At 40.4% G+C, this 13,032-nt stretch overlaps 1 protein-coding gene across 7 annotated transcripts in view; it reads left to right on the plus strand.

Moving 5' to 3' along the window:
* MAGI2 (membrane associated guanylate kinase, WW and PDZ domain containing 2) overlaps positions 1–13,032 on the plus strand; it is a 1,465,424-nt gene that overhangs the window by 1,291,425 nt on the left and 160,967 nt on the right. For all 7 annotated transcript variants that reach the window (XM_073009192.1, XM_073009190.1, XM_073009193.1 and 4 more), the window contains one exon: positions 4,500–4,591. In XM_073009192.1, the coding sequence (XP_072865293.1) occupies positions 4,500–4,591 (92 nt within the window). The remainder of the gene's footprint in view (positions 1–4,499; positions 4,592–13,032) is intronic.

Here is a 13,032-nt window from a genome sequence, read left to right on the forward strand (position 1 = left end):
AGAGAGAGCATAAACCAGACTGGCAGGAATGAATCAGAGGTAGAGTGAAGGCTCCACTAGAGACTACTTTTCCTAGAAAGAGATGGAAGGAGGGAGCAAAGTCATATTTAGGATGGAAAAATCCTGAGCTTATGTGAAGGCTGAGGAGAGAACCAAATAGAAACTGGAAAATGGCTTCTACTATGGCTAACACGTGCTTGGTCACATTCACATACCCACAGGGATAAAGCAAACAAGTAAAGAGAAGGGATATTTTAAAGGATAGAGTATTACCTGCTTACTAGGTAATGTTAGATTTGAGCAACAGAAACTATATAATTCCTGTTTAACTCATTCTATATCTGGAGTGCATAGAAATCCAGAAGTCAAGACCATGTTTAATAACCTTTTTTGATTCCTAATATCTTCCTCGTGCTAACTTTCCTAAATCTCTTTACAAGGAAAAGCCAAAAAGAGTGATTCTCTTTCCAGCAGGAAAAATTGAATAAATGTATCCTCTGTGCCAAACTGTGATGATACGCTATGGTACTTATGTTTTAATTAAAACATGAAAGGGGATTCAAGTACCAAAATTTAATTGACGTGTTTACAGCAGCATCCCATGTGCCAAATTAATTCATAAAATTGTTGTTCTTTGCATTTTTGAAGATTGAATCCATTCATAAAATTAATCAGTTGTGTTCAGTTACCCAGCCTTTTCCCTAACTGTGCACAAAGCTACGTAAAGCAAGACTAAGGAAACATACAGCATGTGAAGCCCCTGGAGTCTTCATGTGAAATAGAAATCAGCTTTTGAAATCTGCTTTTCTTTATTATGAGAGAGGTTGTCCTGATACCTGGATGTGCTCACCATTTGCTACTTTTTAAAGTTCGTTTTTGCAATATTGGTATGAGCCTAGAATAAATTAAGACTTGCAAATTTCATTTCAGTAACTTGCCACAGTGGTCATGTAAAGTTCCATCTAGGAAGAGGATCATGAGATGCTTTGTTCCATAGTGCCTGAGGATCCGAGGACCCAACTTCTAAGAAGCAACACTAGCCACAGCTGGCCATTGAACACTAATATCCAAAGAATGCTTTGTCTCCTCTTAGTCCATTTCTTTACAACCACTGCCTCCTCTTGAGCTGCATTAAGCGAGACCTGAGAGTGTCCCTGACAGTTCTGCAAAAAGTGCTGAGGAAAAAGAAGATTTTTTTTAAGAAGAGCACAGAAAAAATAAACAAGGGAACAGAAGAGTAAAAGGGGCACAGTTGAACAACATGCAAAGCAACTCAGGTCCAAATAGGTATCTACCAGATACCCTCATCTAACAACCTCTCTGGTGCATAGTTTCTTGAAACAAGAGAAAGGAATAGTGATTGTTAACTCTGTTGCAGTGAGGTAAAGAGTTGGCCCTTGGATTTCTTCACTTGAAGTTCTTGCATTAATAAGGAAAGAGATAAAACATGAGACAGTAATTGCAGTAATTGAAACATGTCATCCAGCCAGAAGAGCAGCTAGGGGAAACTCAGAAACATTACAATCTGCCAGGAGAGCTAACAAAGCGGGAAGGAAAAAGAATGATGTCTCCCAGCTTTGTACATATAATTTTAGTTATTTTGTAAAGCCAGACTCCAAGAAAACAAAGAAACCAAAGAAAAATTAGCTTTCTAAAATGTTCTTATTTTCCCTAAAAAAAAAAAAAAAAAAAAAAAATGCTGCCTCAAGGCACAATCTATCATATGAACTTTTTTTCCAGTTAACTATTTCTCTAAAATGTCCAGACCCTGCAGCCTCTGAATCTGTGTTCAAAATTAACAAAGAAATAAAAAATAAATCACGTTTGCCAGCATTCTCTAAGGGGTCTCTCTTTGCCTCTCTCTACCTGCTCATGAACCATGAAGCTGGCCACCCCTGCTGGGAAGAATGGAAGAGTGTAGATGAAATAAATAGCTGGCACATACCACCCTATATTTGAAATCAGGGTGAGTCAGAGCAACAGGATCATAATTGTCACCAAAATGTGCATAAAGAGCAGGAAGAGGAGAATGAATGCCTCGTTCGTGTCTCTGTTCTTCAGAGTTAAATAAAATTTACTTGCTAAAATCTAGATTTTTCTCCTAAAAAGAAGTCATGAGTTATTCATTCAAGAAAAGTCCCTTAATTCCTCCAGGAATCACAGATTCTCTGACAAAAGACAAACTTCTTGTGCCTTGACACCTCTCAAAGTTCCATTCCTGGGATTGTCATAATTTCAGCATTTCTTTAGGGGAAAAGTTTTACTTAGCAAATAAGATGGATCACACAAGAAGGTTCTTGTAAAGCTCCTTGTGCAATATGGATGGGTGCTGAAGTCACTGGAAGAACAATTTCCCACTTAGCATACTCAGTGGTAATGCAAAAATGAGAAGAATACAGGAGATGAGAAGTTCCAGTTAAACATGCTGGCTCTATCATTTTAAGTGTCACAAATACAGCACCTTCTATTTGTATTTTTAATGTGTATGTGGTCTAGAGTTCTTCCAAGTTTAAAGTGACTTACAGAAGAGATTGCCATGAACAGTCGTATTATCATCAACTTGTAGAAGTTTGAACAGTGATTGAGCAATATGCGTCATCTCCCATTTCCCGTTGTCTTTCTCCTTCCCTTGGGTGGAGTACAGGTACCTGCTATGATTTTGTAGCGCTCTACTCCATCTGCCTCCAGACTCCCAAAGCCTTACCACACACCCCTATACGTGATTTCATATATGATATGGAGACTTCAGAAGAAACTGAGTTCAAAAGCCAATGGTGTCTCATAGAGTGTAAGGCAAAGTTTTCATCTTCCCTCTGCCACCACTCGATTTAATAGGAATGGAATTTTTAAAGTTCTCCCATCTTTAAAATATGATTGATTATATAATTTCTAAAGGATGTGGAGGTCTAATTGCTTATTCTTCTTGCAGAATTTCATATTATTCATTGAATGGAAAAGATCTTGGTCATGTGTGCATTTGGTCATAAAAGGGTGTGGATGCTCATTGAATCTTGTACAATGCATACAAACATATGTACTTATGTGCCTGATTCACCTTTATTTAAGAGAGCACCAGACAAATAATCGGCATTTGCCCACATCTCAGAAGTGAATGATGCCTTTCATATGTCACTGGGAATAGCCTAGGTTGTTGGGCACCAAGGCAAGCCTGTATAATTGTGCGTTGTATGCTGTATCACTCCAGCAGTCCCACCTACTGCAGAACCTGGAAAATATCTGCCTGGCCGGCAGTCAATAAGCCTCTCTCTACAACGAGTGCTACTATATAATCATGGGCTCAGACGTAGATTTTTGTCCCATGAGAATTCTCTGAAATCTCGTCTTAATTTCTACAACTATCCTGTTTAAGCAAGGGGAATTTTACTTAATACCTGCTTCTACAGTTCTAATACCTCCTTTAAACCATTAAGGCCTAGAAATCGCTAAACATTTCTTAAGCAAGGGATGGCATAAAAAATAGTTCTTGAAACCGCTGATCATCTGCTGGCATCCCAGCAGTGGACACGAAAGTATGCACAGCTTGGTCACGACTGAAGTTTTTCCCCCTGACGAAGGTGCCAAGGGGCAAGGGTACGGGCTAAGCATAAATCAGATTCTACTTAAAAAGTCAAAACATTTTTATATTTAATAGTTTTAGTTTATTCTAAGGCTGAAAAAAATGACATTCAGGAGAGTTTTTCAGCTTATTTTGAAATACATCTCTGTTCTTTCAGCTGACTTCAGAAAAGTATCTTCTTATTTATTTGAGTACTCTCATGAAGTCAAAAGTCAATCTATAGCTTGCACGTTCTAAAATGTTTCGGGGATAAAAGTCCATCTTAGACCCAGATGAATTTCTACCTGTAAGTTATAAAAACCCTAAAGGAGTTTGTCAGAAAATAAATGCTTCACTTGAACCCCAATACAAGAAAGTTTAAATTCTATATCTTCTAATTTTTACAATTTTAAAAGAGACAACTTCTATTGGGCATACGTTTATACTACACACACACACACATACTCCTAAACTGGATGCATCATGTCATAAGCAGATATTAATAAATTACTAGGCAGTGCTTTATTAGACAGTTCCAGGGTTTTGCCATCTGTTCTCTCTTACTTGCGTAATAATTGTTCTAATCAGAGTAAACATCCTGAAAGTGATAGTCAAGCTTCTTGAGGGCAATCCGAATGCTCTCAGGGAAATCAAGAATTATAAAGGCATCAATTTTCTTACTCAGAAAATTCGTGTATTCTTTCTGCTTCTGGTAATACCCCAGTAGTGCCCTTGGCTGGTCACTATTATTCCAGGGACTACCTAAATTTGGAATACCTACTTTTTTGCTACCATATTTTTGTATCCTCTGTGGTTTCCATTGACCCTAACAGCACTCTCATTAATCACATCCACAAAATTAATTTATCATTGGTATGTTCAGTTCCTCAGGGGCTGGGAAAGAGGCAGGATTCATTACTCATTGGGATCTCCTTTATGCCAGGTCCAGATTATAAGGAATTGGATGTTCACCTTCGGAGAATGGAGTCTGGATTTGGCTTCAGAATCCTCGGGGGAGATGAGCCTGGACAGCCTGTAAGTTGAATCTTCTTTATTTCCATGCTTGGGGCTGTATTGTATGAGTAAACACCAGGGAAAATAGTGTTTAGTTTGATATCTAAAAGGAAATGTTTTAGGACTCTCATAAAGAAGTTTAAGCTTTGGGTTTTTTTATTTTTTTCCTTGCTATTGTCTTTAAAAAGATCTCACGACATGCAGGTATCTCCATGACAAATATCTCATTAGAAATCACATTCAATAGGGACATTGCTCTTTTTTAGAATGGATTGAATTCCTCTTGAATATTTGCATTATCTAATTGCACTGAACCCCTGGTATCTTTGGGTAACAGTTCATGAGTAATGGTAACACCCAACTGGGAACAGCAGAATTATGTATGTTTTTAACCAAAACAGCAAAGGAGATAAAACACAGGGATAAACAGAAATAAAATCAAGCTCAGCACTGCAGAATCTCAGCCAGATTTGAATTAAGGGATTACCAGAAGATGTTCATAAAGTCAACTTCATTGGCATAATATATATTGGGAAATTTAGAAGGGCTTTGTAGAACGTGTGTGTGTGTGTGTGTGTGTGTGTGTGTGTGTGTGTGTATTCAGAGTAAAAACATAAAATACTAGTAGTCACTAATACACAGAAAACATAGCGAGGCTAGATTTATGAGCATATGTTAAAATATCAGCTATAAAACACTCATTGTAAAAGATATATCTTAAATGGTACCCAATGTGACTATGTCAGGTCCACGAAAGTTTTGAATAAGTGAAGGGCCTGAGCAGTGCAGTCAGCTATCTATATCCCATCTGGCTCTGGCACCTGAGCTCCATCCTAGCTCATGTAAGGGAGTTAAATTTTAAGCCTCAGCTTTCTCATCTGCAAGATGGGGATAACAGTAGTGCTCTATTATAGAGCAGCTTTAAGGATCAAAGGAGATTTTATATATATATATACACACATATATATGTATATGTAAAGGTCTTGGCATTATGTCTGGATCATATTAAGTGCTGAATAAATGTTTATCATTATCAACTTTGTTTCTCTGGTTACTAGATTCTCCCGGGAAATATACTCTCTCTGTCTCTCTCTCTGTCTCTCTCTCTGTCTCTCTCCGTGTGTGTGTGTGTATATATATATATGGTTTTTAAATATACTATATGTACTATAAATATTATATACGTGTGGTTTTCTTGAGACAGAGTCTCGCTCTGTCACCCAGGCTGGAGTGCAGTAGTGTGATCACAGCTCACTGCAGTCTCAACTTCCTGGGCTCAATCAATCCTCCTGCTCAGCCTCCTAAGTAGCTAGGACTATAGGCATATGTCATCAGGCCTGGCCCCAGAAAATAAAATTTGAAATAAAAATAAAACCTGGTCAGAAATCTTCAGGAGAAAAAAGTTAATCTAGTAAATGAAAGGAATCTGAAACAGTTTAAACTGTCTCAGAGTAAAGTAGATTGTCCTGGGTGAAGAGTGGGCTCCTTCCCACAAGAGATATTCAAGCAAGCAATGGCAACCTAGCAGGAACTCCGAGGAGCTTCCTCTGCCCTGCGGGAGGAGTTGAACTGGATGATTGATGAGGTCCCTTTCTACAGAGAACTCCAGGAAGCCGAGCTTATACTCCAAGGATGAGGGCTCTCCAGGAAAAAAGACTTATTTCCGAATTCCTGGGGATGAAATTTGGCAACAGTCAACCAGAACGTCACTAACTCCCCAGCTGCCAAAGAAGATGTGAAGGTGCTTTTGCCAAGGAGGATTGGCCAGATTTTTCCTAGTGCTTTGAGAGGAGGTAGAATGCTGAAGTAAAATACAGGGCTCGAGTAACTTCAGACTTAAATTTATTCAGAGACTAAATTAAGAATCTCATGTCACAGGGAAAAGGAACTCTGGGCTGTGTTTCACTCCCATCCACTGCTTTGTTTACTCTCCCCTATCTCCCACTGAGATTACCAGGGATCCTAGGCCACCAAGTCAGCCCTCCAGCCTTCCTGCCCTCTGTAACTCACCTTGTTCTATAATAGAGAGAACTGAAAATATTCTCAAGTCCCTTCATATCTGTAAGCATTTAGCGCACTGATTTATGCTACAGAACCTCCTGACCTCCACAGCGTATTTATACAGCTTGGTGTCCTTCAGGATTCTTCATGTATCTGCCTATTTTGTTTATTCAGCAGGATTTTAAATTTCTCCTAAGCAAGGGCTTTGTCTTACCCTTTTTATCCAACATGAGTGCCCCATAATTGAAAAATGTGTCATTATCCAGAGTGAGCCAAACTCGAGATTAAGGTCACAGTCTTCAGACTGCCACCTCTGCCCAAGACTCCTGGCATCAGCTGAAATAAGTTTGCCAAGTGTCAGAGTCTAAGGAAACAGTCTCCATAGACCACCCCAACTTTACACACTAGCTCTGAATCTGGGGGCCCCATCATGTAGTAGGTTCGCCATGCACTGGTTGCCAATTTGTCTGCGTCTGTTGAGACAGAACACCCACCCACACGCCAGGCTACATGAAGTAGATTTATCACTTACAGGGAGGCAGCGAGGGACAATAGAAGGCAAGGATTCAAGAAGAGCAAGTTCCCCGAGGCTCAGGAAAGCTGCCTAGGACAGACGGAGTCTCCACTCACACTTGCACCTCAGCTGAGGGGCCCCAAAAAGCAGCCCAGTGTGGGGTTTCTACCCTGGAGAAGCATATCACAGTGGACTCAAGCACTGAAGGACATCCTGTTTCTAGGGGGGACTGGAACAGAACGCAGGCTGTTCCAGCTAGCCCCTCTTTCCCTCAAGATGTTGTGTTCCTAGCACCTTCTATAGTTACTCTTGAGAACTACAAGAGAAAATGGGGAAAAATTTGGGTGAGTCCAAGGCCACCCAGAGAACTGTCCTGTGCTCACAGCTTTCCTCAGGTCCGGTAATTCACTAGAATAACTCAGAACTCAAGAAAGTGCTGTATTTATGATTACTGTTTGATTGCAGTGAAAGCACAAAAATTAGAACCAGCCAAAAGAAGAGGTGCACAAGATAAAGTCTGGAAGGGTTCCAAATGTGACACTTCCATCACCCTTAGGGACATGTTACCCTCTAGCATTCATGCAGAGAAGATTGCCAGCTGGGGATGTTCACCCAAGCTTTGGTGTCCAGGATTTTTAGCCTAGTGTTTTGTTACATGGGCGTGATTGATTGAATCATTGCCCACAAGGATGACCTCAGTCTTGAGCCCCCTTTCTTCCCCAGAGGCCAGGCTGATATCATGTGGCTCAAAGGCGCAACCCACTAATTACCTCACTGGTCTTTCTGGTATGGTCAGCTCCTACTCTAAGACTGTTGGTGTGGCTGGCCCCATCCTGAGTCATCTTAGCATAAACCATCAGGTATGGTCAAAGGGGCTCACCATGAATGACAAAGACGCTCCTAATTCCAAGAGTTTTGAGGTTTCCTTTCAGGAACCAGGGAGAATGGCCAGATTTTGCTTTGGGCTGAGACCAAATTATTTATGGCAAAGCCATGTGCTTAAAAGATGTCAGATGAATGAAACAAAATGAAACCATGCTCAAAATAAAATACAAATAAAATTAAGGCCATTTTTGTATCATTCTGTGGGACACTGAGCACTAGCTGAAATAAATACAGGGCATTTAAGGGTAAACCCATCTAGAATCCATTGCACTTATACTAACGTAATACTTCAAACTTACCAACCTAAGGGGTTTCCACCAGAAAGATGAGTTCTCTGTTTGTTCCAGAATAGACTGACTCACATGCTTTTTTTCCGCCTTTTACTAATCTCTGAGCTCCTTGAAGGCAAGGACTGTAATTTAATGGTGTTTATGTCTTCCAAGCCTAGCCTGGTACAATAAGTATTTATTAAATGGAATCGAAGAGAGTATTTTTTTACCAAGTCAAAACTGTCACCTGAGCTTCTCAGAACAAGTAAGGATCTGGAGTTTATATTTTCTGAGGCCTCTAAATTCTACAGGCTCTGCAGAATTAAAGTGGCCTAGTCCTGGATAGCATCCTGGCGGCCCTACAGCATGTTTTGTTTAGTCCCCCCAGTATTTTACAATTGTTGAGCATCAATTAATTTCACCTTTTGAAAAATGGATTTTCATCTTCTCTTGAAAATTAAATTTAGCAACATCGAGCTTGCCTTTCTCCATGACAACGACTGGCTGGAACTAAGCAATGGTTCCTTTTAGACTGAGCCTGGCTGCAGTTCCCAAAACTCCTGTATGCCTATGTTACTCTTTAAAGCTACTATCTTTGTGATTCCCATCCCAGTACCCATCCCAGAGGACTGAATTAAAAGACATTGGAAAGATGAATATTTTATGCCAATGGAGCCTTCAACCAGGGCCAGATATTTTAAAAACCTAACCTAAGCACTGAAAAGATTATCAGGTCTTTTCTCCCATTTATAAATACAAATAACATTAAACTATAAAATAAATACAAGGTAAAGCGACAAAGTTTCTGATTCTATGATACTTACTTTAATAGAGTCTTTACAAAATGAAATTCTGATTTTATTGGACCCCTTGGCTCCTGCTTCATCTGCTTTGGGGGTAAGCCAGCATCCTATTCTCTAGATATTATCTTCAACTGTTCCCCTCCTCCTCCAAAAGCAGAAGGGATTGCATGACTGAGTCATAGGGAGGGAATAGTCTTGGCTGACTCAAGAGGAGAGTGGTCTTGCTGGACTTTGCCTGGCACAGAAGCAATAGAATTGTTACCAGGATGGAAGACGTACTGTTCAAAATGAAGCTCAGATGTGTGAATGCAGCTGTGATTACCACCCAGCCTCAGGACATCTTTCTGCCTGGTTTGTACACAAGTTCCCAGGTTCCTATCACTTCTGAATATTGGCTTTGCATTCCTGAATCCTTTCTCCCCTCCAGTGGGCAGGCATCAAGTATTTATGATAAGCCTCCTCAGATTACATGGATTGCTGGTTATCCTATTGTGTTTACTCAGATTTATTCTGGTTTATTCCTTCATTTGAATGATTTAAGACATACTCATGCTGCAAGTTACAGTTTTGACATTTAAGCCATAAAGTAGCAGCTTAAGTCTCTCCAAAGCAAACAAAGCCAAAAAATTAGTCCTGAAAACCAGAATATTGAATCTCAGAATGACCCTGTCCAGGAGAGTGAAACTGTAAAGATCTCCCATAAACCTTTCCTTCCAGCTTTTCTACATTCTAAGTCCAGAGATAACAAACAAAATGTGCTAGCCTCATTTAGTTGCTGGTGAGCTACAAAGGGAGAGGCGTGTAAGGTGATTTGGTCTCAACTAAAGGAGATCTCATAAGTACATCAAATGGGTTTCTGCCTCCATATATACGAAATGGTATTGACATCCCAGGGTGCACATTAAACACAACAGCACGGCTTTCAGCAAATAATGAACAGCAGGACTCCCGCTCAGACAAAGCATATGGGCATTTTTCTTGCAAGAGGAAATACTTTTCACAGTTAAATAACAATAGAAATAGAAAGAAGTGAAAAGTTGCCAGAAAGGAACAAAAATGGGATTTCCAGCTGTGAGCTGAAAAGAGATGGAAAGGCATCAAGAGGGAGAGATCTGGAAAACACTGCACTGGAGAAAAGCCATTCAAAGACAGACAATGACAGACCTAGTCTTTGGCACAGGAGTCTGGTGCGCACTGGTTGGAGGAGTTTCAGAAGGAAAGAGCCTGAAATCTGCTCACCACAGTGACAAGTTGTCCCAGGCTACAGATACTACAGAGCAGATCTCCTGGGCTTAGGCTAACATTGGGCAGTGCAGGAAAGAATTAAAGGGACTAAAAGGCCTAGAAAGGTGGTTTTGGGTTTCTTTGTGTCTTTCTTGGTTTTTTGGTGTTTTTTTTTTTTCTTTTTAATGTGAGTTTCTCCCCTGACTTACTGGGATCGCAGCCACTTGAATGTGAATTGCTGTTATTTCACATCAAATGTTCTGTTTTGTTCTGTGCCCTCACAGCATGAGATAAAGTAGAATTGTTTTGTTTCTTTGGGGTTTTAGAGACGGCGATTGAAAAGATAGGGCCACAGATCAGTTGTTCATGGAGAAGTTCTTTCTTGCTCTGTTTTGCCACAAAGCTCTTCCTTCAGGGCCAAAGCAATGGGGATAGGAGAGAGGGAAAAAAAAAAAAAAACCCTCCTCCAAGAGGGCAGAGAAGAGAAAACTGAATAGTGGAACTGAAGGGTCAGCTGAGGCTGAAGAGTCCCCCTGGGCTAGAGGGTGGTAATGAATGGGGCAAGGCTAGAGTTGGCTGGGAAAGCTCACTGGCCAGTGGACCAGGGGTCAGCAAGACTAAAAGGATGTGACCTGGTAAGTAAGGGATCCTGATCCAAGCACCAATGGTAAGGGGAATAGGTGCCTTAGGAGAACTAGAAAGCAGCTACTGTGATGGGTCAGGGAGCGCAGGTCTTGTGCTCAGCCAACTTGGGACGTGATCAGTGAGACCACAGATCCTGTGGCTATTGGGAAGTGAGAAGAATCAGAGCCTTGCTATCAAAGGGTGACTGATCTATGAACCAGCAGCATTCAACTCCTGGGAGCTTGTTAAACCTGCAGAATCTCAGGCCCCTCCCAGACCTGCAGCCTCAGACTCTCATGGGGTGCGTCCAGAACTGTTTTAATAAGCTCACCCGGTGATTCCTATGCATCCAAAAGTTTGAGAACTGCTGACTTAAAGGGTCAGATATCCTGAGGCATGTTTGCAAGAGCTTAAGTGAACATAAGAATGTATGCACTGGGAAACTAATATGAGTTACAGTGCAAGACAGAATCCTAGATTATCCAGTCCCTACGGTGGCAAAGGGGAAATAATAGAATGTGTCAAGTGGACAAATCATATTGGAAGTGAACGACAAAAAGTTGGTTTTTTCTCTGGAATAGAGAGAGACATCGAGCTATCTCTGTGTCAGCAGTGAAATATAATGCACAAAGGTGCCAAATGCCAAAGGCTAAGGTGCACAGCGGCAGGAGAGCTGGAAGCAATGAGGGTGCAAGTGGTCGGCCTCTGCCCAGCAAAGGTTGCAGTGCCTCATGGATGGAGCAAATGTAAATGTACAATACCGCTAATGAGCAGGTACCACGAGCACCCCCACAGCACACCATGCTCAGCTCAATTCAAGTTTATTTAACAGTATGGCAACCTTTTTTTGAAACACAGTTAAGGTTACATTACATAATGTAACTATATAATAATATACATACAATAATTATGTAAAACTATATAATTTATACTTGTGTTATATTGAATATGCTATTTATTAGATATTCAATTGAAGGTGTCATTGAATATACTGCCTATTTAGAAATAAATATATAAGAGGCCTATTCTAACCAACTCTAGCACTACTGTGGCCACATGACTGACACCACTCCCAACCACTGTATTTTTTCCACAGTAATCCTTTCTGGCATCCTATATAATGTACACATTTATTACATTTATGATTGTCTGACCACTAGAATGCAAGCTCTGTAGGGTAGTGATTTTTGTTTATTGTTCACTGATGAATTTCTAGCACCTAAAAGTATCCTGGGCTCAATGAATATTTGTTGAATAAATTAATTAATAAGGGGAGTACTTCATATCACAGCAATATGGTAGAAAAGCAGATATTTTACTGGGCTCTTTTTCTCAATAAATGATATTAAACTGCTGGCACACACTGTAACGTCGAGAGTGTCTGTAAATGTTGCTGTATATCTTGCTGTTCTCCTACAGCAAGAGAGGAATTTTCTGATACGAAATTTCATCTTTACTATTTTTGTATAGGGCCCACTAGCAGCTATGGCTCTCTCAGTTGTAACCACTATTTTGTGTTTTACTTTCATCAGTCAGAATCAGAACTATACCTTAAAGTTGATAATTAACCAGCCAAGAAGTTCACAAGCCATTTTTTTCCTCTATAACTAGCTGTAAACTCTCACTAAAGTGTATAGGAAAGCTAAAGGTTGAATCATTTTCTTTGGGCCAAACCAACTAAATGCACCTTTTCATGGGGCAGCAGAGAAACATTTATTTTAACTGGCTTTTGCGCAAAGCACTTACCAAATCTTTGAAGTGCTCCATAGCGGGTTGAGCCTTTTGAAGAATAGATTGGAACATCTTTATAAAGAAACTCATAAATTCAGGTTGGCATGACAAGAAGGGAAAGTGGAGAATGTCAGGGCATACCCAACTTCCGGACTGTGGGTTGCAGGGAAAGAACTGCACTGTGCAGCCAGTCTAAGGCAGGAGATGTCAGGCCTGTCCTGTGACAGCAATCATGAATCATTTGTCAGAACACTTAATATTCCACACAGAAGCAAATCTACTTCTCACCCTACCTCACTCCCCAGGAATAAGGGGAAAGCAGAAGTCGTGTGGGAAATTTTCATTCCTGTGTAGAAAGAGAGCTATTCCATGGACTAAGGCTGTGACGCCCTTCAGACTGTAACTTTGCAC

This window comes from Chlorocebus sabaeus, chromosome 21 (genome assembly GCF_047675955.1).
Source record: "Chlorocebus sabaeus isolate Y175 chromosome 21, mChlSab1.0.hap1, whole genome shotgun sequence".
Classification (NCBI taxonomy): Eukaryota; Metazoa; Chordata; class Mammalia; order Primates; family Cercopithecidae; genus Chlorocebus; species Chlorocebus sabaeus.